The following is a 26,775-nucleotide window of genomic DNA, read 5'->3' as shown; positions in this document are numbered from 1 at the left end:
TATCATTCTCACTCACATTTCCATCTTGTTTGGCTTGATGCCACATTTACCTTTTTTTTCTTAATTCAGTTTTGTTTTATTGTTTTTTATTACAAATTTTTATCATGATCCGGTGTCGACCTGAGGAGGATGGAGGATCCCCTTTTGAGTCTTGGTTCCTCTCAAGGTTTCTTCCTAATAAAGAAATTATTTTTGATGCATCACAAGAGAGGATTCTCAAAACAAAGTATGCCAAATTCTGTACAACTAGTGTACTTGGTAGTACTGAATTGGCAAGTTCAACTCATGAATACAAACTCCCAAGGACTGGGGGGTTTGGTAAATTTGCAATTGGAACAGTAGAGTGGTGCATAAAGCATTCTGGGACAGTTGGCTGTGCCAAGTTCACACAAGTCACGTCCTGCTGCATCCTTGATAACACGGACAGAACAAGAACGCATCCAGGCATCCGGACTGTACTTGGCTAGAAGTGAACTTCTGAATGGAACGGTACTTGGGCTGCAACTGATGACGTTTCACAAGTGCATCGTTCAGCTTTAACCATGTTAAACTAAACTATTGTTTTATGACTTTAAATTCATAAATAAGTGAGGGAAATGGACCCTTTACAGTAATTCACCCTTATTCACTTATCTACTCATTTAAAAAAAACTGTCAGAAATGCCAAGGCCTTTCTCAAAACAACAGATTTTATTCTTACAAAACTTGACAATAAAAACAGCCAACATAAATCTTCATAACATAAAAAATACATAGAAATAATTCTGCATTTTCTCGTAATAATTAGGAGCCTATACCCATATGCTGCCCACAAATCTAGCACTACTGTTACAGAGATACAGTGAACACTGAAACATACTCCCAGACGTGCTACCACTGTTTGTTGTGTCCAGGTCGGACCATGGAGGAAGCAATTCATTCATCTGCATCAATGAAAATAGGTGCATACATTTGTAACATAGCTACAGTAGCACTGAACAGTGATGTTAAGCACACTGTACTTGGTGCTCATGTTCAATTGCTTATTAATAAAATATCATTCACTATATGTCCACAAAAATCCAGACACCCCGTCTAATTAGTGAACAACGGTTCATCGGCTGCTCACACAGCCATTAATAAAACATATGACTTGTGTACTGTATAATCTCTAAAATAAAACAACAGCACTGAGGTACTCTGGAGTAGCCACATATGAGCCTACGTTCACCACGTCCCCCAGAGTGCCTTCTAGAGGGGTGTAAACCCATTCCCCAGCACTGGACTGTGGCGGAGTGGAACTGCATTCCCTGTAGTGACAGAGCTCCATCCATCACCTTTGGATTTAACTAAAGTTAAAGTGGTGTTTGTGATGCAGAACTAATCATCCAACATCACTACCTGACCTCACTAATGCTACTGCAGCTGAATGCAATCAAATCCTCACAGCAACGCTCCAACATTTTGTGTAAACACCCCCCAGGAAAGCAGAGGTTCTTTCTGCAGCAGAGGGGAAACAGACTCCCTGGTTAATACCCTTGATAACATTGGATAAGCAGTGTCTGCAAACATTTGGACAGATAGCATGATTAGAAATAATAATAGCAAATATATGTTGTAAATATTCAGATTTACATATTCTCCATACATAAATAAATGCGGAATGTCATTTCTTTTTACATAACGTGTGCTGTACGTTATAAATGAACTGCCCTCAGTGCATAGAATTATTGCTCATTATCAAATGGTAGTGGTTCACTTACAGTCAATCCTACAAAGTTCATGTAGACGCTCAGCCCGAACCTACCGTGCATGTCAACACAGTGCTGATGCACTGTACCTGCAGTTAGGCATACAGTGCTTTCGCTGATGTTAAGGCCACTTTGGCTCATGCATAAATGCAGCTGACCTAAAGGAAAAAGAGGTATCCTCTTCTCTGCCTATTGACAATTACAAAGGCAGTAGGCAATGAGACAAACCCTTAGTCTGTTTCCAGTTGATAGTTTATTAGCTATACCTAGTATGTAGCTATACTCATTAGCCAGTTTATCAGGCAATCCTCCTACATACTGGTTCACTCTGTAGCCTTACAGTTACTGAATATAGCCTATCCGTTGCTCCACAATTTCTTACACCCCCTACCCCATCCATTAATGGAAAGGGACTACTATATGGCCACTGCTGGCCAGATATGATTTGGCTGATGGATCCTCGGCACATCCTCAGCACAACAGTGATACCAGCGAGACGGCATGTTAGTGTGCGTTGTGTTGGTATGAGTGGTATCAGATGCTACAACATTGTATCATGGGGGCTAAGATGTGCTGGGAGTAAACCAGTGTGTGATGGTGTCCATACTGCGCCGCACAGGTCCGAAGTAAAAGTCAATGTTTTGCGAGAAATCCGTGCAAACGTTTGAATACGCCCCGCTCAGGACACAGTAGAGTGCGGTCCCGCCCATGCTGATCACCACGGTTACCAGACACAGAAGGAGGAAGATCAAACAAGAGGCTCCGCCCACTTCATCTGTAAATGATGACAAGGATTACTCGAAATGTAGACATTTCTGACAGCACAGAGAGACGCTGTGTTATAAAATTGTAAGGACTGTCATACCACTATCGAGGGCATCATCTGTTTCCCTGAAGCGGACTCTGCGTTTGTAGGAGCTTCTGGATGGAGAGCATTTGGCAGGACCATCTTCCTCTAGAGCCGCTCTCCTTTTTAAGATGGAAACCAGGCCGTTGGGAGGAGACATCTATGATAGCAAGGGAAAAGCCATTAGAACATATGCAGATTCTCAGGGGGTAACAGTTACAAGTCCAGCCCAAGTCAACTGTTGATGTATTTTTTAGCCTTTAGACTAGGAAATCTCGCTAAAGCGAGCATTGCTGGAGCATTGCTATAGGAGGCATGTGGGCCCCTTTAGGTATGAGTTTGGAAGATTTGTACTTTGGAAAGCATGATGACTTAAACAACATGTCAAATGCCTAACATGGTTCTTTGTTTAAAAAGCTAACCAAATGTTCTATATTGCACCAGAAAGGGTCTCACTATTGTTACACTTCAAAGAACCCATATTCAGCACTACATACAAGTCTTTTATGTGTTTTTTACTCCTTATATTTTTATAAAATAAAAAAAAAGACTAGGAGCTGTCTAAGTGCATAACTGCTACCGCCCATTAATCCTTGCATCAAACAGCACTGCATTACACACGTCCACCCACCAAAAACTGTATTTGGAGTGGTCCTATTTAGATGAGATAAGCACTCCTCAGACTCTCAGTATGTTCTCTTCATCATCTCAGTGATGAAGCAGCATCTGAACTTTCAGTAGATCATCAAGAGAGTTTTACTGAAGACTTTCTACTGAATCCAGCTGTTCTTCACTTTATCTGGAGAGTCCAAGTTCAGATCTGTAGACGTTCACCTGAGGACTCACTGATCATCTAACATACCATCTCAACATCCACAACCAGCTGCTATAGACCTGCTGCTGCTACTGACACCAGTCTGGAACTGGATCTTACCTGGATTAGATCGAGATTAAAGGATGAGGGTTAGGATTAGGGTTCAGGTTGAGGTTAAGGTTAAGAATGGGGCCAGAATGAGGGTTAGGAATGGGTTTTGGGTTTGGGTTGATGTTGAGGTTGAGGTTAAGGTTAGGATTAGGGTTGAGGTTAAGGTTGAGGTTAAGGTTAAGAATGGGCCAGGATGAGGGTTAGGAATGGGTTTTGGGTTTGGGTTGAGGTTAAGGTTAGGATTAGGGTTCAGGTTGAGGTTAAGGTTAAGAATGGGGCCAGGATGAGGGTTAGGAATGGGTTTTGGGTTTGGGTTGAGGTTGAGGTTGAGGTTAAGGTTAAGGTTAAGGTTAGGATTAGGGTTGAGGTTGAGGTTGAGGTTGAGGTTAAGGTCAAGAATGGGGCCAGGATGAGGGTTAGGAATGGATTTTGGGTTTGGGTTGAGGTTAAGGTTAGGGTCAAGGTTAGGATTAGGGTTCAGGTTGAGGTTAAGGTTAAGAATAGGGCCAGGATGAGGGTTAGGAATGGGTTTTGGGTTTGGGTTTGGGTGGAGGTTGAGGTTAAGGTTAGGATTAGGGTCAGGGTGAGGGTTAGGATTAGGGTTCAGGTTGAGGTTAAGGTTAAGGTTAAGAATAGGGCCAGGATGAGGGTTAGGAATGGGTTTTGGGTTGGGGTTAAGATAAGGGTTAGTTCCAGGGTGAGGGTTAGGATTAGGTTTTGGGTTGAGTTTAGAATTACGGACAGGCCTAAGGTTAGGTTTTAGATAAGACTGAGTTAGATTAATGGAAGTAACATATTAAGTCTACTTGATACCAGATCAACAGTAAATCTACTTAACGTCATTAAAGCATCAACAGAACATCTTCAGGATATTTACTCAGTGTATTCAGATGCTCCACTGCTGCTACTACACTGATATGCTGCTGATGTGTTACTGATACTCTGTAAAGAGTTTATTCATCATCTTGAAGACAACTTCAAATAACCTCCACTTTTTCAACTGAGAATGATTTACACACATCATCCCTAGTTTGTCATAAGTACAGGTCCCACCTTTGTCTAATGAAATTAAGTTAAATACTGGGCAGTTTTTAAAAGTGAGCAGAACACAAAATCCTGACATAGATGTTCAGCTTCACTGAATAATTTACAGTGGAAATGTGGCCAGCACCACTTCTAGGGTTTAGGTTGTAATGAAAGAGTCACCACATGGTGTCAGTACATGCAGTCATTAAACTGAAGGAGCATTTACATTCGTTAACTAGACACACTGCTTATACATACATATATATATATATATATATATATATATATATATATATATATATATATATATATATATATATATACATTGACATTGTCTTGTTTCACATAAATGGAGCATATTTTTGCAACAACAGAAACCAGTGTTTGTTTGCTGTTTGCTCTTTTCTACTGAGGGTTGAATAGTCATTCTGTTATGCAATAACAGGCCCACGCCCAGCAGATAAGGGAGTTATACTCCGGCTCAACGGGTTTTCTGCAAATTCCTGCAGCAGGCTCTTGTAACTTCTCCAGGTGACATCACAACGATTTGTTTTCAGCGACGTACTGGGACACATTCCTCCTGCTGTTCCTACCAATGGGCCCATATGATTAAAAGCAGATGCCAATTACTGAGTAGCTGGTCACTCCCTTAGACTTGGCCATGGAGAGATATTAAAACAATATGAAGCCCAGAACTGAGACACATATGGAGCTAATGCTAACCCAGAATTTGCAGTGGTTACATTGGGCCACCTGCATAGTCCTGAGTTTCCTGGTTTTACTTGCAGGGTGACTGACTGAACTATTAGAGAGACATCATCATCGTGGTACAGAGAATAGGAGGTTCATTAGAAAAAGGTTCTTAGAAAACAATCAGGCTCCAGCTTTGACAGAGGATTTAACCATGCTGTCAAATGCGACCTAAATGAAACCACTCCATCTCTTTGAACTGCTGATGATGCAATGTTGTTGGACAGCTCAACATTCTTGGAGGAGAGCAGTTCAGTTAACTGTCGGTTCAGTTACATCAGCCAATAGATACCTGCACTGGCTAGCATCATGCTTTCCCCACATGATGTGGGGAAAGGTAGTGAAGGCAGTGACGCTCTTTTGAGACCCTTTTACATTCAAAATCTGATACATGATCATGTCATCACACTTTTTTTTTTACTGGGATGCATACATTCATAATTGTCATGAAAATGTGTCGGAACAGCCGGAAAAGCCAACAGCTCCTTTGTTTCTGAACCATGTACAGAAAATACACTCTTTTTTCTTTCTAAAAAAAAATGAAAACTGTAAAAACAAATCCACCACAGAAGTGTTTTGCTTTTTACTGCTTCTCAGGCCAAGACTATTTGTATAACACTTTTTACAACAGGCGTTGTCACAAAAGAAGCCATACAAAAATCCAGGCCCAGGCTTCTAGTGAGCAAGCCAGAGGCAGCACTGCTAAATTAGCAGGTCACCTTTGCTGTTTTCATACCTAGGCCCTTTCTTTAATTCAATGCCCAATACATTTCTGTGCATTATTGATGGGAGAAATTCACTTCTTAGATGCATCTCAATGGCTGACGTGGACAATTCTGAATCGATTCACAAGTGTCCAAATGTGGAGGTGCGGAAGTGCAGCTTCAGACAGTCTGCACACAACAGAGACACAAGATGGGTGGGCAAGCATTTCGTGCCACGTTGTGCTCTGTGGAGCCGAGATACAGCAGCGTCCCATCTCGAAGATCTTGTACTGACACAGCGATCTCCACACTCAACAACGAGCAGTGAATCAGAGCCACATGGGTGCAGATAAGGCTGAGCTGAGGAACGGCAGATCACTATGAAAGATTTAGTGTTAGTGTTTAGTGTTAGTGACTGATAGTTATAGAATCAATAAGACCTGATAGGGCTAATGGACATTTAACAATACATGCCCAAATTAATAATAATATGTTAATAGAGCTAACTAGATAGATAACTAGCTTGTGTGTACATTGTGTAGACCTGGGGATCCCATTCCCAGGTTAGGGGCGGTGGGGTGCTCAATGTGTAGACCAGGGGTGCCCAATCCTGGTCCTAAAAAACCACCACCTGCCTGAGCTTCAGTGAAAGTGTCTGAGAACAACCTGAGAGCTCATGTTTCTGATATATTGATATTACATAAAGGATAATGATAATAATAATAATAATAATAATAATAATAATAATGCTGCCTAATAATCTCAACTACAACAGGCATACTCTCACCTCTTCAACTTCAATGAGCTTAGCTAGTTCTTCCCCATACACTGGTTCCCCTCCGGCATCTTCCTGGAGCTCTTCTATCAAACCCTCATCCTCTTCCTCCTCATCTTCTTCCTCCTCCTCCTCCTCCTCCTGTGGTTCAGTCCGTGGCTGTGGGCTATCCTCTGTCCGCTCCATTGTCTTAACTTGGGTTCTGCTAGACGTCTTTTGAACCATACCACTGTGCTCTGTCACTTGCTTTGGGCTGTGTTTCAGTGCCAGGTCAACCCCGTCCTATAAAACCACAGCCATGCTTACCACATTGATTTTCCACCCATATGAAAGTGATTCTGGTTTTACTTGTGGATAAGAGAGAATCTCTTCCCTTCCCCCTCACCTTCTCCATACTGCGAGTAGGCCTGAAAAGACAGAAACAAGAGGGCTCAGTCAATTTATGCTCAGAATTACTATAACTAGTTCTTCATCACACAGTAGTGTGAACTGCAGCAAAACTGCACCAAGTGATTCTAGTCTGCAGTAGATCGCTGCACGCACATGAAACATCGTAGGTGTGGTAGCCCTAGAGTGAAATGAATGAGTCCAAAAATACAGTCTTGTGCACTGTAGGAAAAGCCTAAAATAATAAAATCAGGAATGTGTTATTAATTAGGTGTGGCTTCTTGTCTAGACATGAACGTTTTGTGGGGGAGAGGTAGGTTTAGCCTGAATCTCACACTACACTTCAGCCTAGGCTGTTGATGAGCTGTGTGTTCCGTGTGCCTTTGGTGCAGTCTTGGTGTAGTTTACTTTGATATCTGCTCTATCTCTGATTCAAGCGGGCCTTGTCTATGCCTGTTGGGCCGACGTTGTGTCTGTGCTGTAGAATGCTGTCTGCTTTGGGCTTCGCTTCTGAAGGTCAGTTCTGCCTGGAGGAGGCTATGTTGTCTTACCTCTGGTGTGTTCTGCAGATGTGGCTCAGGGAGTCCATGCGCTTCGACTCTGTGTCACTGCACTCCGTTTTGGCTGGAGTGCTGCTTTTGGCATGAGCGTCAGCCCTCCACTGCGATTCTGAAAGCAACCGTGACAAGAGTTTGAATGCAGCACTTGCCCTTCTCTCTTTACCCCTGTCAACCTTTCTTCAGTCACTGCAGATCAAGGCCCACATTTATCAAGATCAAGAGTCAGGCTGGCTCTACAGGCTCTAATGGTATAAATCCAGCCTGGTGCCAAAAAGCATGTTTCTCTAAAGACTCTCATTCGAAATGACCTTGATTCTAAAGACTGTTTTAGTCTCTATTTTTTTGTTTAATTACACTACGTCTTTTTCCAGTGATTGAAATATGGCCTTTGGCATGGGAATTCTACCACTTTCCACATTATTCCATAATTGAGATGTAAACAAAGTCATTCAGAGTGCTTTAACGTGAAAGGATTTAATGGAGAGAAACTTGCTGACTCAAATTTCTTTACAGACCAGGCATTGTGATGTCTGCAGTGGGGATCCGTGGAGTTTTCGAGAAAAAGATGCCTAACCATGTCCTGCACGTACCTTTCCAATAAAGTTCTGCTTCTAGAGGCATTAAACAGATGCCTGAACTCAACCCCTGCCACAGTTAACACACTGACTCTGAAACAGAACACTCTCCTACAATCTATCTATCCGCTTTTCCACATCTCCACATCTTAATGGCCAGTTATACCAAATTGTTATCTGTGTATTCAATTAAATCTGTGAAGTAGTATTTTTTTCATCTCCAATCTCCTGGTTGTTGTCACTGTCATAAAGTTGAAGCCAACTGGAGTTAACACGTCGGTTCTTTGCATTCTGTGGTCTCCCTCATTATACTTGTTACAAGTCATGTAAGTGGTACTAGGTTTGGTGCTGTAAGAAGGTCTCCATGGAGATGAGGTCCCGGAGTACATGCACCACTGAGCAAATCCCATTAAAATGAATAGGCACTAATCCTAATGGTCTGACACTACCTCCATATGTATCAAGCATCTCAGAGTAAGATCAATTAGATCAGGTCACATTAGATCATGTCATTCTATTGAATAATATAATTTTCTAACAATTAACATTATTGGCTGCTTGTTTGGCCTCATACAGTACTGTGTAAGTCAGAGATCATCCCTTAATTATTTCAAATCCACTCAAAGTGGCTATGAGGTAACAGTGAGGAGTGAGGAGACTCACTTTCAATGTTGCAGTGAGATTTTTCCACAGTTCAGCTTCTCACCACCCAAGTAATCCTAAACACATTCAATAATAGAAATGCCTGAACTGTGGTGTGGTCAGTCTACTGTACTGAGAGCAGCAGAGGCTTCAACAGTTTGTTTTACCCGAATTTCTTTCTTCCTCGTTAGTACTCTCCCCCCATCGCAAGTAATGCTCCCGGCACTGGGAGGGTGAGGACTGACACATACCTCCTCCAAAACATGTGCAACATCATTAGGCAACCAGACGCACTCTAAAAGCGCCTGGTACCCAGCTCTGAAGAATTGCCAGCAGCAATGCTGCAAATGCTGGTACCGGTAAGCATCACACTTAAGTGATGTGGGGAGGGAGAGTGAGCCATCTACCCACCCAGCCCCCGGCTGCTGATGGAAGGCAGCATAACCTGGGAGCTTTCTTCTCTAATAGAAGGATGGACAGAAATACCGGTGGATATTTTCAGATTTGGAATGAGCATGGAACTTGATTGTTTCCTCTCTGGGCTGTCCTGTTTATCTATTGGTTGTCTACCTGTCGCATGGATTCCTTTTTTTTATGTAGTTTTTCTAACAACTCTTCACTTAGCTTAATGTTTTGAACACCCAAGTGAAGGCGGACTCTGACTTTGGCACAGTATTGTATATGTATTTGGTAACTGTTGTAAACATTGTCTCTTTGAGCAGAGACCATAGCAAATTCCTAACAACTTAATGTCGTAAGAAAGTGAACTTGCACTTGAACTTTCGTTTCCACACACTCGCAAGCTTCAATATACTCTCACTTACCCTTTCAGCTACTTTCTCCTTACAACATCCTTGTGCTAAAACAAGAGACCAGGGCCTGTGTTTGTTTTTTTTTCTATTTTATTTCAATATTAAACAATTAAACTATTATAATTCATATCATGTTTTATTTAAAACATTAAAACATCCAAAGTATCTGCATTGTCTGATCTCCCCTTCTATGTATTATGGTTCAGTCCATTCTTAACACAGGTGGTAATTGGTAACAGGCTAACGGTAGTTATATAAGATCTTCACAAAAATGATTATTTAAATTATGTTTCAATCCTCTTTTAGGCGACATTTAATCAATGCAGGCAAAGTCTGTAGCAGTTATACAGCCTAAAAAAGTCACATGCTCTGCCTCTGTGCTAGAACAGGCAGAAGCAGCTTTAGGCTCAGCAGCCCTGCCTCCCCATCCAAACATTACAGCCCTACTCCCAACTGAAGTAGGAGGTAGAGCAGTACTGTGTTAAATGACTTGTCAGTTGGTATAACCGTAGTGTGAATTTTTTATATTATTATTAAAAGCAAAATATTTGCAATAAAATAATTTAAATACTGTAATTACTGTTCCTACCCTGCTGCAAAACACTTTTATGCTGGTCTTTGTTGTTTTTTGCTGGTCTAGTGTTGGTCTGGAGATGATTTAGCTGGTCACCTCAGGTTATATTACATTTAAACTGTAAAATATGGCCTTTAGTGCTCTTCTTTTAGAGGGTATCAGTCTTGCAGCAAATATCACTGTATGCACAATACCTGTCCATGGTGCCCAAAAGTCCTGACAGAGCCCCTGAGTATACATATAATGCAAATGTTATGCAGAGTCTAACTCATAATCTTATGGTAATGCAGGAGTGAACAATGTAGTTCTTACAGGGTCACACTCAGCAGTACAGAAACTGACAAGCCTACAACAATGAGGCCAGGTAGCTAACCACTGTAGAAAATATAACTGCATACCTAAGAGAAGGTAGCCTGGGGGAAACAACTACATCGTAAGGGCAAGTGGGGAAAGACACCCAGTATGCAAATATACGATGCCAGGAGCCAATGGAAAAGGTGTGAGATTTTAATCAGGTTGTACTGCACACACAAACCCTGTATATTCCTGAACCAGCACAGCTGACAGTTATTGGGCTTGTTGAGAAACATCAATATGAGAGAAACTGTAAATTCAACATGTGCTTTTTTTAAGCTTGCATGGGCCAATCACTGTCCATTTCCCAATGGCAACTGACTAGACTCAATGTGAGTCTCAGTGACACACTGATTCAACTCAAAGGTGATTACAAATGTGTATTATGTGGGATAAATCCAGTTTTACATAGAACAGACTTAAAAATTAATTGCGGGATTAAGTTTCAGCTGCACTTCACTTACCCCACTCTTTTTGCAGGGAGGCCAGGTTGGAGAGCAGTCTTTCATGATACAGTCGCTCCAAACGCAAAAACTGCACCGCCCATGGGTCTGCCAAAGTCAGTGGGTTAAAGAAAACAGTACTGGAGTCATCTGAGGACATTGAAACCACAGCCATTACACAGGACATTTACGACACTGCACGTCATATTCCTTGCGCAGATTAAAAGAGAATCATACAGAATTTGGGGGGATGAAACAAGCTATTAAAGCACAGTCAGTAAATCTTCATTTCATTGCATAAAAGGCATTAAAATTGGACTCAACAGTCTTCCTTCTTACAGACACCCTAAACTCAACATGGAAAGCCACACCCTCATGAGCTTTCCTCCAGCCACGCTCAACCACGCTCACCATAACAACAGCACAAACAGGGTGGTGAATTCTCACAGTCAGTGGCAGGAAAGGGAGCAGAAAGGGGAAATGGCATAAATGAGTAGCCTGCATATCACTGTAAAAAGATCTGAATCTGATCACAGTCAGCAGTTCAGACACTGGTTCACTGAAAAAGATTCTGATCAGCCACAACATTAAAACCACCTTTCTAATATTATGTAGGGTCCCTTTGTGCTCCCAAAGCAGCTCTGAACCACTGAGGCATGTACTCCAAAAGGCGTAGCAAGCATTAACTGTTTTTTCCAGCAGCTCTTCTGTGAAACGCAATGGGAGTAAACTAATATAGTAAACACAACACATGCTAATCATCTAAATGATAAATGACAACAGTAAATGCACAAAGGTTTTAGGAATACGAAAGGAAAATTATTTTAAGTAATTATATTGATGAAACCATCCATTTGGAATGGAGTGTCTGGTGAGCACCATGGAAGTCTGTTCATCCAATCCCAGTGTATACATTCAAATATCTGGTCCACTGGTGCATGTGGAAAAAAATGCCCCTCGATTTGCATGTAAGTTAATGATTAGTGATCTTTAGGGTGTAATAAAAGTCACGGTGCATTAGGGGTTACACAGCTGGTTTAAATGCTAATAAGTGCTTATATCACGACACAGCTTTGTATTATAGGCAGCCCTTCATCAGCTGTTCCGTAACTTCCATATGAATTTTTTTACGAAGGACAACTGAAATATCTAAACAGCTCATTTGTAACAAAACAGGCGTCCCTAAACTTTTGAAAGGCAGGGCACCCTTCTTCTCAGCCATGTTTCTAAATGTGTCGTCCAGAAATCCAGGCAAAAGGATACAGTCCTCTTCGAGGAAGTACGCTTCTGCTATCTGCAACAAAAAAGGAAGCTATTAGAGGAGAAAACACCACGTTCTCTGCACCCACTTTAACCCAATTTCCTTCAGAGGAAATGTTTGCCAACAGTGTCCTAAGAGTCCCAGCTGATCTTAAATCAAGGCCACGTCTCCCTGTAGACCAACGCATCACATGTCTGTCTGTGAGTGGGAAATACAATTGTAGGTCATGAGTTTTGAGCTCGTATGTCAGGGAGATGGGTTCTGATTAGATAATTGATTGCATTTTAATTGCTGGATTTCTGATCAAGTAAACAGCCCTAGTTGTGATTTTAGTATGATCGTGGGAGCTTCGCATATGCCAGCACAGCTGTAGGAACCTGACCTTAACCCCAGGCTGTTAGGTCCATGTGAGCTTGTTTTCATTCCCTAATACATATGTATGCTTTTACTCACACTGGCTCTCCTTCGCAACACAGAAAGTATTTCATATGAAAGAGATTAAGTATGGGTAGTGTGGGTAACAGCAGAACTGGCACACTCATAAATCAATGCTAAGTCCTGGCCATATACATCCACTGCAGTGCAACTCTCACTTTCCTAACTGAGAGCAACATAAACATATATATTGCCTGTTTGGGGGAGTGCCAGCTTTAAGCATCTGGGCTATTTAATTCCATAAATGCCCAGGAGCTGACAGCAGATGCAGGCTTCCATTTCTCACTGCAGCATTTTAATGAATGACTCTTAAAACTCTTAAAAACTAGTTTGCATTATTTGCTATGCAACTGCTGAATAATACATCTTAGGCCCAAATAAGGGGTCAAAAACATCTGCTGTAGAGCCACTTGAATAAAAATAACAAAGCTTGAAATCCACAAAAAACAAACCCACACTGAGCAATTAAACAAATGCACATAAATATATTGTCCACTTTGGTTGCATTTATGTGTCACTATGATTAAAAAAATAAATACAAAAATGACCATAGCAATCTAATTCTATTCTGTTCTGCTCAGAAACAATAGCAGTCCATCCAACAATAAAGACAGCCTCTTGCTTCTTTTACACAATAATAAAAAAAACATGCTCCACAACACTCCACACGCTGAACTATTTTCTCTGGCAGCCAATTGGAAAGTCACACATAAGCTAAAATAAGGTTAATTAATTATAGAAACTACATTTCGAAAACTGCTCTGTTTTAATCAGGACTTCAGAATCAAGGCCTTAAGTGACTTTAACAACCTCACAAATCTCATGTCACTCTTGCTCTAGATGACTTTTGCACTATAATTGCACTACAGTATCATTTTAACCAAAAAATCCCTAAGAGGCCTTAAGTGACTTTAACAACCTCACAAATCTCATGTCACTCTTGCTCTAGATGACTTTTGCACTATAATTGCACTACAGTATCATTTTAACCAAAAAATCCCTAAGAGGCCTTAAGTGACTTTAACAACCTCACAAATCTCATGTCACTCTTGCTCTAGATGACTTTTGCACTATAATTGCACTACAGTAACATTTTAACCAAAAAATCCCTAAGAACAAGCATTTACTTTTACTTTTACTTTTTTACATTTGCAAAGCTTGCCGTTTTAAATGCCATCCAGAATGCCCTGACAAAACATTTGATAATGGGCCAGTAGGTTTGATGCTCCAGGCAACAAAATAGTGAGCATATGCTCTGCTCTATATGATGTCTATATGATTATCTGTTTTAATGATCATTCATTTAATTTCTCAACACTGATACATTTCTGCCTAACAAAGCAGTTATGACTCTAGACCCAATAGGTTGGGACCCAGGCGCTATGCTATCGTCTCCAGACTTCTCTAGCTTCTCTGGCCTTTATGGTACAGGTTTAGCGGTCCAGGACACTCCTATCATACAGCACTACTCTGCCAATCAGATCTGTGCACAGACATGGGAAACACGAGAAACAGCGGAAAGTTAATTCACACTGCGGCTGTAAAAAGAGAAAGGTGGAGAGCGAGAACCAAGCTTTTGAACCAGAACGGACAGACTGGTGCATGTTTATTCCTTCCACAGGCAGTCCTACACCAGTATACCCCCAATGGAGTCTAAGACTATGAGGGGATTTATTAGGCATTTTCTTTTAAGATACATCTTCTTTCTGTTTAATGTTGTCATTTCACTTGAAATGAGAACTGAGGATTTATTTAGAGTAACTGCTATTAATAATTCATCCATTTTAGTGACAACAAATACTGCTGAAACTGACACTTGCTACTTCGGTATACAGGATATAGCACTGAATCATGAAGTAAGTTAGACATTATCATATCCAGGACCTTGGCTTGAGGACATTGTCTGTAACTGGACCTTCCAGAATTTTAATTAAATATCCCTGCAGTAGACATTTCATCTGAGCCAAACCCACCTGGTGTAAGGAGTGGGGCAGAAGCATGTGATCACTGTGTTCACCAAGAGAGTGCAAGGCAGCCAGTAAAGAGGGACTAGGCCCAGGAGCCCTACCGAAATGACCTTCAAAGAAACACATTCGAAAATTAAATGGACAATTAATGCTCTGTTTTGGATACACTCTTTCAGGTATGTTTGGAACCTGTGGTAGAAAATCTTTCATGCTTGTGCTTATGTAGTTTATAACTTATATTTGTGGACATCTTGGCAATTTTCTTATCTCCTGATATAAATGAAAAACAACGATTCCCTGCAGAATCAGTAGCTGAGATGGTCTTATTCATAATTCCCATAACTCAATGTGGAATGCAGAATCTGATTGGCCTTAATTGGCCAGACAAATTATCAGTCATGAGTGGCCTATTATACATTTTAAAAACATAAAAAGTAGTAGTAGTAGCTGCTGTATTAGTAGTAGTAGCTGTATTGTGGTTAATATCAGCAATAATACCATGAAGTAAGGAAGTGAAGCTGTTTGTTATGGTTATTACTAATATAACTGATCAAGTGTCAAGAGCATCAAGAGTATCAAGCATTCCTGTTTGTTGTTGTTGTTGTTTGTGATCTCAGAAAACATCGCTAATTAAACCACCACAGTATGAATATGATACACACAATATTAAAAATTATGATAGATCTAAAACATGTTGGGAAGCTTCTGCAGCCATGGATGCATGGTATGTATCTATATGCATGAGCCATAGCCTCTAGGTAAGAAACCTGACCTTCCTGCAGCATTTCAGAAGGTTAGTTATATAACAAATCCAAATAGTCTGGGTCACATGTTTACCCGACGCGCTTCCATCTACGGAGAGCTTTGCAAAGTCGTCCCCAGGTTTTTCCTCCAGGTTGCTCCTCATCAGGTCTTCTTTCACTGCTCCCCAATCCATAGCTTCAGTCTCCTTCAGATTCATCTGGGTCTTGTCAGAAACAGACAGGTAGGAGTTGATGATGGCCTCTTTACTTCCAGACCCGACCGTGGTACTGTCTTCTTTTCCCCTCATGGCCTCCTCTGTGTTGGGGTCTCCCATAACTTCAAAGCACTTCTGCAGGTGACCATGAAGAGCCCCAACCTTGATCTGAAGTTCAAATCTGCCAAACATAAATGTTTCATGAAATATTTAATTTTGCATCATGGATAAAAGCTTTCTTTAACGTGATGGCCCCTAACCCAAATGCAGAAGATCAGCTAAGCCATGTTAGGTGAAGTTAGCTTTTTAGTGTTGCACCAGAGCTATGAGGCTAGTTTTGCTAACAGGTAATGGGGATAAAGACATCTGTTTGCACTGTGCAAACTGCATTGCTAAATCAGCACACTCTTCACTTCAAATACAGATTTAAGTCATACCCATTTATATTCCACATTATCTGTCAAACCTGATGGAGGCACTGTCATGGCTTTGGCATGTATGACTGCCGGCAGAACTGGGTCGCTGTGTGATGACTATTGATAGAAGTATCAGGATCATTTCTGAAGTGTAAATAGCTCAACTTTCTGCTCAGATTCACTTAAATGCCGCAAAACTGGTACTTCACTGTACAGATCATTCCCTAAAACATACCACAAAAGCAACCTAAGACCTTCTTAAGGTCCAACTGAGCATGTTTTTCACTTACTGGAGACAAAACTGAAGGCAAAAAAAACACAAACAAACAGCAACTGATGGGTGGCAAACAAGACCTAATTATATTTCTATTCATGTTAGTTTGTCCAATTACTTTTGAGTCAGTTAAAATGGAGGGACTACGTAAGACAAAATGTCTCTGGCGGTTAACGTAATGTGGTTGGTGTGGCGCAACAGATAACACCACTACCTGCCACTGAGCTACCACACCATGTGGGAGACTGGGGTTCGATTCCCGGTCAGGGTGACTATGCTAGTCCTTGGGCAAGACTCCTAACACTATGTTGGGCCACCTCTGTAATACGAGTAACTTTGTAAGTCGCTCTGGATAAGAGCGTCAGCTAAATGCCATAAATGTAAATGTAATGTAATATTTTCTGTTAAACCCCTTAATTAAAGTGAATTAAAGTCTATATTTGAATCCCATCTTGATTGGTTCTTTACAAGTCCACTAAGGTGCTGTAAAGTATTGTCCAAATACCTATGTACCTGACTGTATGTGGCTTCTTGACACTCTACGACATATCGTCTTCCATATCCAAGTACCTCTGTTTTTAACTATACTACATGATTTGGTTCTTTTGTATAGATAGTATCAGTCTAGCCCTGTCCCAAATGGTGTCCTACCTCCTCCAGTCTTCCTGCAAGACTGCATATAGGTGATGTAGAGTGCAAATGACTTCGGGGGCTTAAGGTTGAAAAGTATGCATGTGGTTCAGACTTGTGCAGTGTGCAAGATGTGCATCAGCCATACTTGTTTTTTTTTAAAACAAGCTAATTAGCTGATCTACTGCAGCTCAATTCAGATTGCAAACATAATGCAGCTCAGTAGACCAGTTAACTTAATAATAAACTGAACAAATGCCTTTTAGCTCACACATCAATACCTTTTTCATCTCTCTGCCATGTTGGCCAGACAGCTGTAAACAGCGGCCCTCCACTCTGCTTGCTCTTCTCATGTACTGTAAGAAATTTGGGATAAGAGGCCTTTGCCACGTCCTTGCCAAGGGCTGCAGTAATGGCTAAAATAAGAAACGGCACGTTTTACACTTTATGCAGTCCTTAAAAGTGCACCGTTTGGGACAGACGTCTTATATCGTACAATGTCAGAAATCAAAGTCAGGCATACAATTTGCATGATGCAAAGTTTTAGGCAACAAGCAAACAAACACTGGATACCTAATGCATCTTAGCTAACCAACTGTGTTTTGGGGGGAAAAGAAAACTGTGCACATAGAATTTGCCATGCAACTGCTGTAGGAACAGAGCTCATGTGTGTCAATGTACACATCAATGCAGTGTATATTACTGTTGTAACATGACTAGATTCCTAGCTTGGGACTAAAATATTAGCTTGTGGCAAGATGCTTAGATTAGATCAGGTTCTATTGTTGCTAATCGAGACACCGCTATATCAAGAAAATCTAAAGGCAGAATTTAGTGAATGGCTTCCATTCTTGTTGTGAAACTGCCAGATGTCCAGCATAGTTTGGTTATTTTCCTACTCTAGCATACCTACTAAACCTGGAATTTAACTAAGCAGGGAACTCAGCAAACTGGGCCTGCTCTCCAACACTGTAAATAGCTACTCACATTACAGCTCTTACAGTACTGTGAATGAAGCTGCTAGGCCTTGTGTGCTTTCATAATAAAAAAAACATATCTTATTTGCCTTGCTGCAAATGTGATTACAGACCTAGGTACAATCTTTTAACCACATGTGTTTTTATGCCTCCTCACCGTGAGCTTTCCCTTGGGTAGGGTAATGTTTCCCAACCCAGTCCTCAGAGACCTTAACCAAGCTCCAGACACAAAAAGCGCTAATCACTGGCACAGGTGTGCTGGGACCTGGGAGCAAGAATGGGCTGGGACACAGGGCCTGAGGGCAAAGCCGTGCTGTCAAACTCAGGTAGCCTGGTGGAAAGCGCTTACAGACGCGTTCATAAACAAGCAGCTGTAATGGGTGCTCGCTGAATTATTTATGGAAAAGCTTTTGCCTCCAAGTGCTGAAAGGGACGGAGTGCGGAGTGGCAAGGAGAGTGTGCACGAGAGTGCTTGGTATAAAGTAATGTGTCACTGTCAGGACGGCTAGCCAAGGCGAACATGAGAAATGGAAGCAGAAGGGGAGAATACAGAGGATCAGGACGAGGGGCTCCTCATGCCATGTGCAGTGGTGTCCTGTTTAATATCAAATAAAGACATGGCAACGAATGCTACATTAGCCTTGTAGCTCCAGTACAAATGCTGACTTTTATAGTGTGCGACCATTTCATGACTAATGGTTTGGCCCTTGTTCTGTTCATTAGTCAGTATTTGAGCAAATTACCCAGTCATTCAGATGGTTTGGTGTGCAATGGTAATGCTTGATGCTCCACATTCAGGACATACAGAAAACGGATGTGTGTAACAGTGCAATGCATAAAATCACACAGATACAGGCCGGCAGCTTCAGCTAATGCTCAGATCAGCCTTCAGAATGGGGGGATCTCATGGGGGATCTCAGTGCTACTGAATGCTGCATGATTGTTGATGCCAGATGGGCTGGGCCTTTCTAGAGTCTCAAGAGATTACTCAGAACAGGGCTATTAAAAAAGCTCCACTTGGTGGCAGTTCTGCAGACGAACATGCCTTGTTGATAGGAGAGGTCAACTAAGAATGTCCAGACTGGTTGGAGCTGACAGAAAGGCTACAGTGACTCAGATCACCACTCACTATACAACTGAGGTGAGCAGAAAAGCATCTTAGAATGCACAACATGTTCGACCTTGAGGTGGATGGGCTACAACAGCAGAAGACCACGTCAGATTCCACTTCTTTCAGCCAAGAACAGAAAGCTGAGGCTGCAATGGGCACAGGCTCACCATACCTGGAGCGCTGAAGGCTGGTATAAATAATTTCACAGCTGAGGCATTAAATGCATTGACCCAACCTGCCTTGTGTAAACAGTCCAGGCTGGTGGAGGTGGTGTAATGATGAGGGGAATGTTTTCCTGGCACACTCTGGGCCTGTTAATACCAGGGATGTAATAGGATGGGAGAATCTGCAGGAATTGCATGAAGCAATCATATCAATGTGCACCAGAATCTATACTATTAAAAACTGGGGCTGTTTTGAGAGCAAGCGATGGCCTAGCAAGTAAAAGCATAGTGTTCCTAATGTTACTAAGTGTTTACATTTTCACTCTTTCATGAAAACTGCTTGAGAATTCATCACATCATTTCAAATCAAATCAATTCAAGTGAACTGCAGGGGCCGACACATAATCCAAACCAGCAATGGCTCCAAGTGGCTCTAATCAATAGTTCCAGCACATACACATTGGTATTCAATGGAAATCCAAGGGCTTTACACCCAAGATTTGAAATTTCTGTGCACTCAAGACTTAAGTGAGTGGTGAAATGGGAAGCTTGCTCTGAGCCTGATAATTAGCTGGGTAAGGATGATTGTTACCTTTCTCAAAAGTCAACACTTTACTGGCGGCTGCAATGGTTGGGCATGTTCAGGTAGTCTAATTTTGTGTATAAAGCTTAGGGGCATTTTGTGGCTTGGACCATGCCTGGATGTTCTGGGATGTAATTGAGCTCCAGAGATAACTGGAAGCTTTTGAATGAGCGAGAGCAAGAGAAGGTCTCAGTCTTAAAGAAAACACACAATTATGGAACAACATTATTTGGAATCATGGATTGCAAAGTTATTCAAACATATGCATTGTGGATATTCTTTAACTTAAGCAGTCGAAAATATATTTTTTGGGTAAAACAGACAAAAGCTTGCAAAATTATGTAAATAAGCTGGGCTAACTGGCGCTAAAACAAAATGTACAGGACAGCATGTGTTGGTAGTTCCCTTAAGGCAAGCAGAATGAGGGATGTAGGGAGGTGGTAAGTTAGGCTAGCAACAACGCCAATGTTTTAGAGAAGGTCTAAAGTATGGAGGCATTTTTTAAGAAGACCCCTAACAAACTTTCTCCTAGCAAGCTCTGTCTGCAAAAATGCATTTCTTATTTTTAAACAGGTTGCAACAAATGGGTTAAGTGAAGTTGCAATAGGCCATTCTCTAATGCAGGCTAAGAGATATAAGGTTCCGTATATCTCTGCTGGGCCCAAAATAACACGGGAAAGCATGACCATGCGTCCGCCTTGTGATTTCCATAGGCCAGGCTGATCTTTTGTTTTAGTCCTTTTACACCTTTTATTTGTTGAGCAGAAAAAAGAGACTGAGGACAAACATCTGCTTTTTCATCTTAATTATTTTTTGTATTTTAGAATCAAATATCTAAATGACAATTGTTAATTTGCTTATTTTTTTGTTTACATCTAAGATTCATATTTCATGAAAAATAAACCTGAAGAAGACATTTTTTTTGGAAATTATCATTTCATTATCATTTCAGGCGATGCTGCAAATGTTTATTTTACTTGCCATCTAAAAATAATGTGTATATTAGCATTTTAGAAGGCACATACAAACAATACTGAAACCATTACTGTACTGATAAATTTTTTGTTATAAAATGAATGACATTCAGGGCGTTTTCACACCTCTAGCTTGTTCGCTCTGGTCCGAATCAGCTGACGAGTTTGTAAACTGAGCGTTTTCCCCTTGGTTTGGTTTGTTTTCACACAGAAAAAAAATTCAAGTGCACCAAAATGCTTCACAACAAACCATGTGAGAATGTTCTCTCTGCTTATTGGTCAGATCTGACCTGTCTGGGTGGGAGCTAGAAAGTCAACACAGTTCTGGACTAGTGCAGATTTCTGAGCAGTTTAACATGGAGCAACAGCAGAGCTGGCATTTGCTCACAGCTGTAGGAATTATATGGGCAGGATACCAGGTTAACACCTGGCTATGGGAGCCGTTTAGCTCAAACTTGTGGACTACACCTAACGTAGGGTCGGACTGAGGTCAGATCATATTCTCAGCCCAAATGAACCGTTTCAGAGTTTGTCTGGGAGCGAACTGAGACCACCCATCTTCAATAGGGTCTCGATGTCCTAGAAAGCAAACATGTGATGCTAAAAGGTTTCTGACATTTTCTTAATTAAAAGTAAATGTAATCTAGAATATCTAATGGTTCTATGTAGAATGACCAGAAAGGGTTCCACAACTGTTACAGAACGCTTCTCTGTACTATATAGAAGACTGTTCACAAGCAACTTGTAGTTGAGAACTTCCTACCCTTCCTAGCCCACTAGTAGCTATATCCCTGCATATCATTAATCACGAAAATGACAAATCACACTTGCCATACTGTCCACCCAGACAGAAACAAGAAAACCACTGTCATACACTTTGAACAAAAGGCCAGTGCAGTCTGCAAAGAAGCCAGCTAAGCCTCTGATGGCTACCTCTATTTGTTTCTCTAGTGAACTAAGGTGCTGCCACCATGATCTGAGGATCGCTGGTTTGATTCCCAAGTCGCACTGCTTGACATCAGCAGCCTGAATCAGAGAGAGCACAATCGGCCTTGCTCTCTCAGGGGTGGGTTGATGGCACTTCCTCCCCACATCACTCCCAGTGTGATGTTGGTCAACACAGTCGCCTGTGAGCTGTTGAATTGGAACTGGGGAGCCCCACTTTCCTCCAAGCAAACTGGCTACCTAGCGACGCTGCATCAGCTGCAGTTGGAAAAGAGGCAGTGGCTCGCTTCACACGTGTTGGGGGAGACGTGTGCTGGTCTTCACCCTGTGATAGTGGGAGCTCACATAATTGGGGACTGGGTCATTGGCTTTCCAAATTGGGTAGAAAATGGGGGAAAAGCAAATAATAAAAAAAATCTAGATTTATAGACCCTCCTCGTAGACATGAATGTCATTTTTTTCTAGGGTAGAATACGTGTTTCTGAAATGAACACAGGACTAAAATGATACACACAACACACCTAATATATGATGAACTGTTCCTCAGCAAGGTGCACCTTGAGAAGACAGTATTAGAAGCCTTCAACAAGCTTTGTTATACTTTTTAGGGTTTTTTTTTTGGCAACAGTGAGAGCTTTGGGAGGTCATTGTCCCGTTGTTTTAACCGACCAGCAGATGGTTTGAGAATTTGCTGAAGAATTCTTAGGTAGTCGTTCTCCTTCGTTATTTCCGTCCACTTTGTGCAATGTACCAGCCCAATAAACACAGCCCCTCAGCATGTTGCTACCACCACCATGCTTAACAGTTGAACAGTTGAATGCCTTACCTAACAAACCTCTTTGTCTCATCTGGCCATAAACTTTTTAAATGATTTTTTTGATCAGCTCCTTTGGAGTAGGGGCTTCTTTCTTGGCTGGCAGCTTGTCTTAGTGGTTCTTGTGTTGTTCCTGACCATCCAAACTCATTTCAACACCTCCTAATAACTTAATAACTTATAATTTAATAAATTGACTTATTAATAAATAATAACCTGAGGTTAAACTGATGAGGTTAAACTGGTTCCAATAGACGTTCCTGACTTGTGTAAATCTATAGTCATCCTTCTCCGATCTGCACTGAGCACCGTGGACTTTTCCATTGTACTGTGCGTTGGTCAGTCCAATGAGTGCTGTCAAACTAACCCTTTTTACGGAGGCACTGAGAAGCTAACAGCTGTAGTCAATCATGATCACTAACAGGATGTTAAGATACCAAGGCCATGGCAAGTTTTCAGCACCACTGAATTCATAATCAAAACAAATTCTAGTTTTTTTTCTATAAAAAGGCGTGTTGTCCACTCATTCTGCCCCAGAAAATCACTGAAACCCCAAGGATGTTATGACACTCATGTCCACAATGACTGTGCGTACATAGGAAGATCCGATATCCACATCAGCCCAGAATTCCCATATAGCTTACAGCCTAATGCACAGTATTCAGCTCTCCCAGCTTTCCCAGTTCCACCAGTTTGCTTCTTATTCTGCAACAAAAAGAGACTGGTAAGCATCCCATCTAGCAGATCAGTGACCTGGTACAGAGCGTGCAGGGCGTGCAGTGCTGTGCCAAGAGTCGTTGCAGTGCAGAAGGAGCAGCTCCTCACGTGTCCTGTGTTGACTGCTCGAGCGACAGCAGCTCCATTTTTTCAGCAGGGTTTCCTCACGTTTAGCATATTTCTGCATACACTGCTCATCAGTTCGCTCAAAACAGTGCCATGTCAGCCTGAGTGGTCTAATGTCAGTCCTCCCACAGCGTACAGTCACCTACACGAGCCTCTGCCTCTTCTCCGTCTGTCACACACACACACACACACACACTCACAGGCCACGGCGTCCAGAAGAGCGATGCGGCTACTTACATGTAAATCACACACTGGTGTCAGGAAAGCTCCCCGGCGGCGTGTCAGAGTGTGTATTCCTCGTGTTGTCTGTCTCCAGTCTCCTGAACGAGCCGGACACTGGTCTGGAATCAGCCTTCACAGCTGTGCAGATGTTTTCCAGGCGCTCAGAGGGCCGCCCCTTGTGCTGCTGCTGCGGCTGCGGCTGCGGCTGCTGCTCTGCGGGGTTCTGGGGGTTTTAGTGCCACCTTCTGGTTCACTGGCGACACTGACTGTATTTGGTTAAGTATGCAAAATAAGAGTCCTTGTTGCTTAAGATTTAAAAAATAATAAAGTTCATGTGCATAAACTTTGTTATAATATGTGTAATATTTTTAGTACGTCGAATATTACACAATAAAAGCCATTTCATCACACATTTTATTATCATTAATTTCTAGGTTAACATACTGTTTTTGGTAAGAGCAAATATAACTGAATCTATAGATGACAAAATAAAATATATTCATATTAGCATATCCGCCTGGCACCGTTCTCCTGGAATGACCCATAAGCAGTCTTATATGCCAGGTTTTTTGTTTCGTAGTTGTTTGTGTCGATCACAATACAACATTTTGAGGCAATATCATTAATGATAATGCAATAAATCACCATTATAAGACTGAAAGTCATGAATGCTTGTTGCACATATACACATACAACCACTGCATACAGTATTTATGGCAAATACACATTTGATTTTGGATCAGCAAATGATGTAAGAGACTCTAAAAGTGACTGTCATTAACAGGAGGGGGGAGGGGGGGCACAGGTTGTTTTGGATCTTCAGCCACACAGACTGCTCAACTGTTTCAGTAGGATCAGTGACTAAAGTGACATCTGCTATCAGATCTATGACTAGACGCCAGTAAATAGGATTGAACATGCACATGCTGAGTGTGCGTGATGCTTGAGTATTAGTGTGGTATGTCAGGAAGAACAGAAGAGTAACTGTTCCTCAGCTGACGACTGAGGAGAATGTGGATGCAGGGCATGGGCAGACTGTCAGCAAGAACAACCATTCCATTACATCTACATAGAGGTGATGTTTTAGAGAATGAACCTCTCATTACGAAGACGAATGACCATCTTAAGAGTGCTGCTGCTTTTCCTGCCCAAGCAGTTAATTGCCAGCTTTTTCTTGGTGTTTTAGAGCTGGAAAATCAGCAAGTGTGGTTTTTTCGGTTTCCCACTCCTGTCGGCCTTCCGTCGCAGTCACCAGAATTCAATCCCGTTGAACACCTAAGACGGACTCTGGACCAGCATGTTAGACAGCACTCTCCATCCACGTCATCACAATACAGTGGAGGGAGGAACTTTTTCACATGCTTCCTGTGAAGACCTCTGAAACTGCACTGGTGGCTCATTATGGGCCACAATCTCACCAAAACGCTCAATGTGCCGAGTCACTTTTATTGAGTGGTTTTGTTCTCCAGTGAGTCCAGTCTGGCTTCAGTCAGACTTTTTAATCAGCTTATTGATCCTTCTGACATCGCTAGGAATGAATGTGCACCATAATATAGAATATTGCACAACAGCAGAGTGGTAGACAATCTTTCCAAACACACATACACACCAACCACTTATTAAATTATTCAACAGCCAATAAGCAGCATTCAAATGTAGACTTAAGTGACTCTACATTGTGACTCTGAGGCTCAATGGGTCGTCCACTGGAGCAAGTCTACATTGTGGCTCGATGCGTGCCAGCAGGAGGCTGGTGCAACTCCACATTTTCTAGGGTTTACTGGACCCACCGCTGAAGTCAGGGCTCTGAGGCTCTCTGGGCCTGCCACTGAGCAACTCTGCATCATGACCTGAAGGTTTCTTGGACTGACAAGGGAGCAGCTTTGCATTGAGACTCTAAGGCCTCTTGGGCTTGGGGGGACTTTCCACACTCATATGGGCACTTTCTGGGCCCGTTAAGCATCTTAACACCATGGTCTGGAAAGCTCACTCCCCATTTTTGAAGCTCTAAATGAAAATGAAAGTATGCTGATGAGTACTCTTCTTTTGGAAGTGTACTTGAGTAAGTACCCCTGAGGACAGTTTAAATGAGGGTTATTCTTGTGCTCACCCATGTTGTGGTTGGTGTGGCGCAACAGATAATACCACTACCTGCTAGTGAGCTACCTCACCACGTGGGAGACTGGGGTTTGATTCCCAGTCTGGGTGACTATGCTGTGCTACACCAATAAGAGTCCTTGGGCAAGACTCCTAACACTACATTGGCCCACCTCTGTAATACGAGTAACCTTGTAAGTCGCTCTGGATAAGAGCGTCAGCTAAATGCCATAAATGTAAAATGTTGTCTATTGTAGAGATAAGGATGTTTCAGGGGCCCTAAAATGTGTCTTGTCACCTAATAACGTACCTTCTTCCTAATCGGACTAGTTACTAATCGGCTACATTGCTGTCCTGTCACCAGATACCATAGTGTAGAGCGAGGAGAGGAACAGAAATCTGGGCGATTAACCCAAAAATAGGGTTGAATGATATTGGAAACAATTGCACTCTGCGTATCCATAACAGGAGTAGAATAAATCATAATGGGCAGATATAATCTGCCTCTGGTAGTCACAGACAAAAGTATCGGGACACCTTATTCATTGTTTCTGCTAAAATATTCTAAAAGGGTATTAATAAAAGAGTTTCTCCTGCTTTTGTTGGAGTAACTGTGTCTCTACTGTCTAAGGAAGAAGGCTTTCTACTAGATTTTCAGGAGCATTACTGTGAGGACTTGATTGCATTCTGTGATGAGAGACTTGAATGATCACCACAGCCCAAAGTTTTCCACACAAACACACCAACCACCTATTTAGTTATTCAAGCAGCATTTAAATGTAGACTTAAGTGACTCTATGCTGTGACTCGGAGGCACAATGGGTCGTCCACTGGAGCAAGTCTACATTATCCACTGCTCCACAGCTCAATGCTGGGGAGCGCTTATACCCCTCTAGCCCACCTCCGCCAACAGCCTCATGTTTATCTGCTTCAGAGAGACCCATTCTATTGACAATACTTCTCTACATGTGTGAATTTGCAGATCTGTGTCAGCAACAGG

The 26,775-nt window shown here is 41.8% G+C and overlaps 1 protein-coding gene across 1 annotated transcript; it reads right to left on the bottom strand.

Annotated features, from left to right (window-relative positions):
- Positions 1–668: 668 nt before the first annotated feature.
- On the bottom strand, positions 669–23,883 carry cnstb (consortin, connexin sorting protein b). Its single transcript, XM_072681290.1, has 10 exons — positions 23,694–23,883; positions 15,605–15,906; positions 14,774–14,877; positions 12,368–12,398; positions 11,126–11,212; positions 7,696–7,813; positions 7,143–7,164; positions 6,770–7,039; positions 2,596–2,737; positions 669–2,505 (listed from the first exon to the last, which is right to left on the bottom strand). Exons 2-10 carry the CDS (start codon positions 15,843–15,845, stop codon positions 2,294–2,296), a joined length of 1,227 nt encoding a protein of 408 aa, XP_072537391.1. The 5' UTR covers positions 15,846–15,906; positions 23,694–23,883; the 3' UTR covers positions 669–2,293.
- Positions 23,884–26,775: the final 2,892 nt, after the last annotated feature.

The sequence above is a fragment of the Salminus brasiliensis genome, chromosome 1 (assembly GCF_030463535.1).
Source record: "Salminus brasiliensis chromosome 1, fSalBra1.hap2, whole genome shotgun sequence".
NCBI classification, from domain to species: domain Eukaryota; kingdom Metazoa; phylum Chordata; class Actinopteri; order Characiformes; family Bryconidae; genus Salminus; species Salminus brasiliensis.
Note: the sequence above shows the minus strand (reverse complement) of the source record. Positions and strands in the feature narration are given on the sequence as shown.

Bases quoted from the DNA above. Each gene is read 5' to 3' on its own strand.
- cnstb (XM_072681290.1), bottom strand. From the start codon at position 15,845: ATGGGAGACCCCAACACAGAGGAGGCCATGAGGGGAAAAGAAGACAGT. The intron at 11,213-12,367 runs GTATCCTTTTGC...TGACTTTGGCAG, and splicing joins GTACTTCCTCGAAGAGGACT to ACCCATGGGCGGTGCAGTTT. The intron at 7,040-7,142 runs GTGAGGGGGAAG...GTGGTTTTATAG, and splicing joins CTACTCGCAGTATGGAGAAG to GACGGGGTTGACCTGGCACT.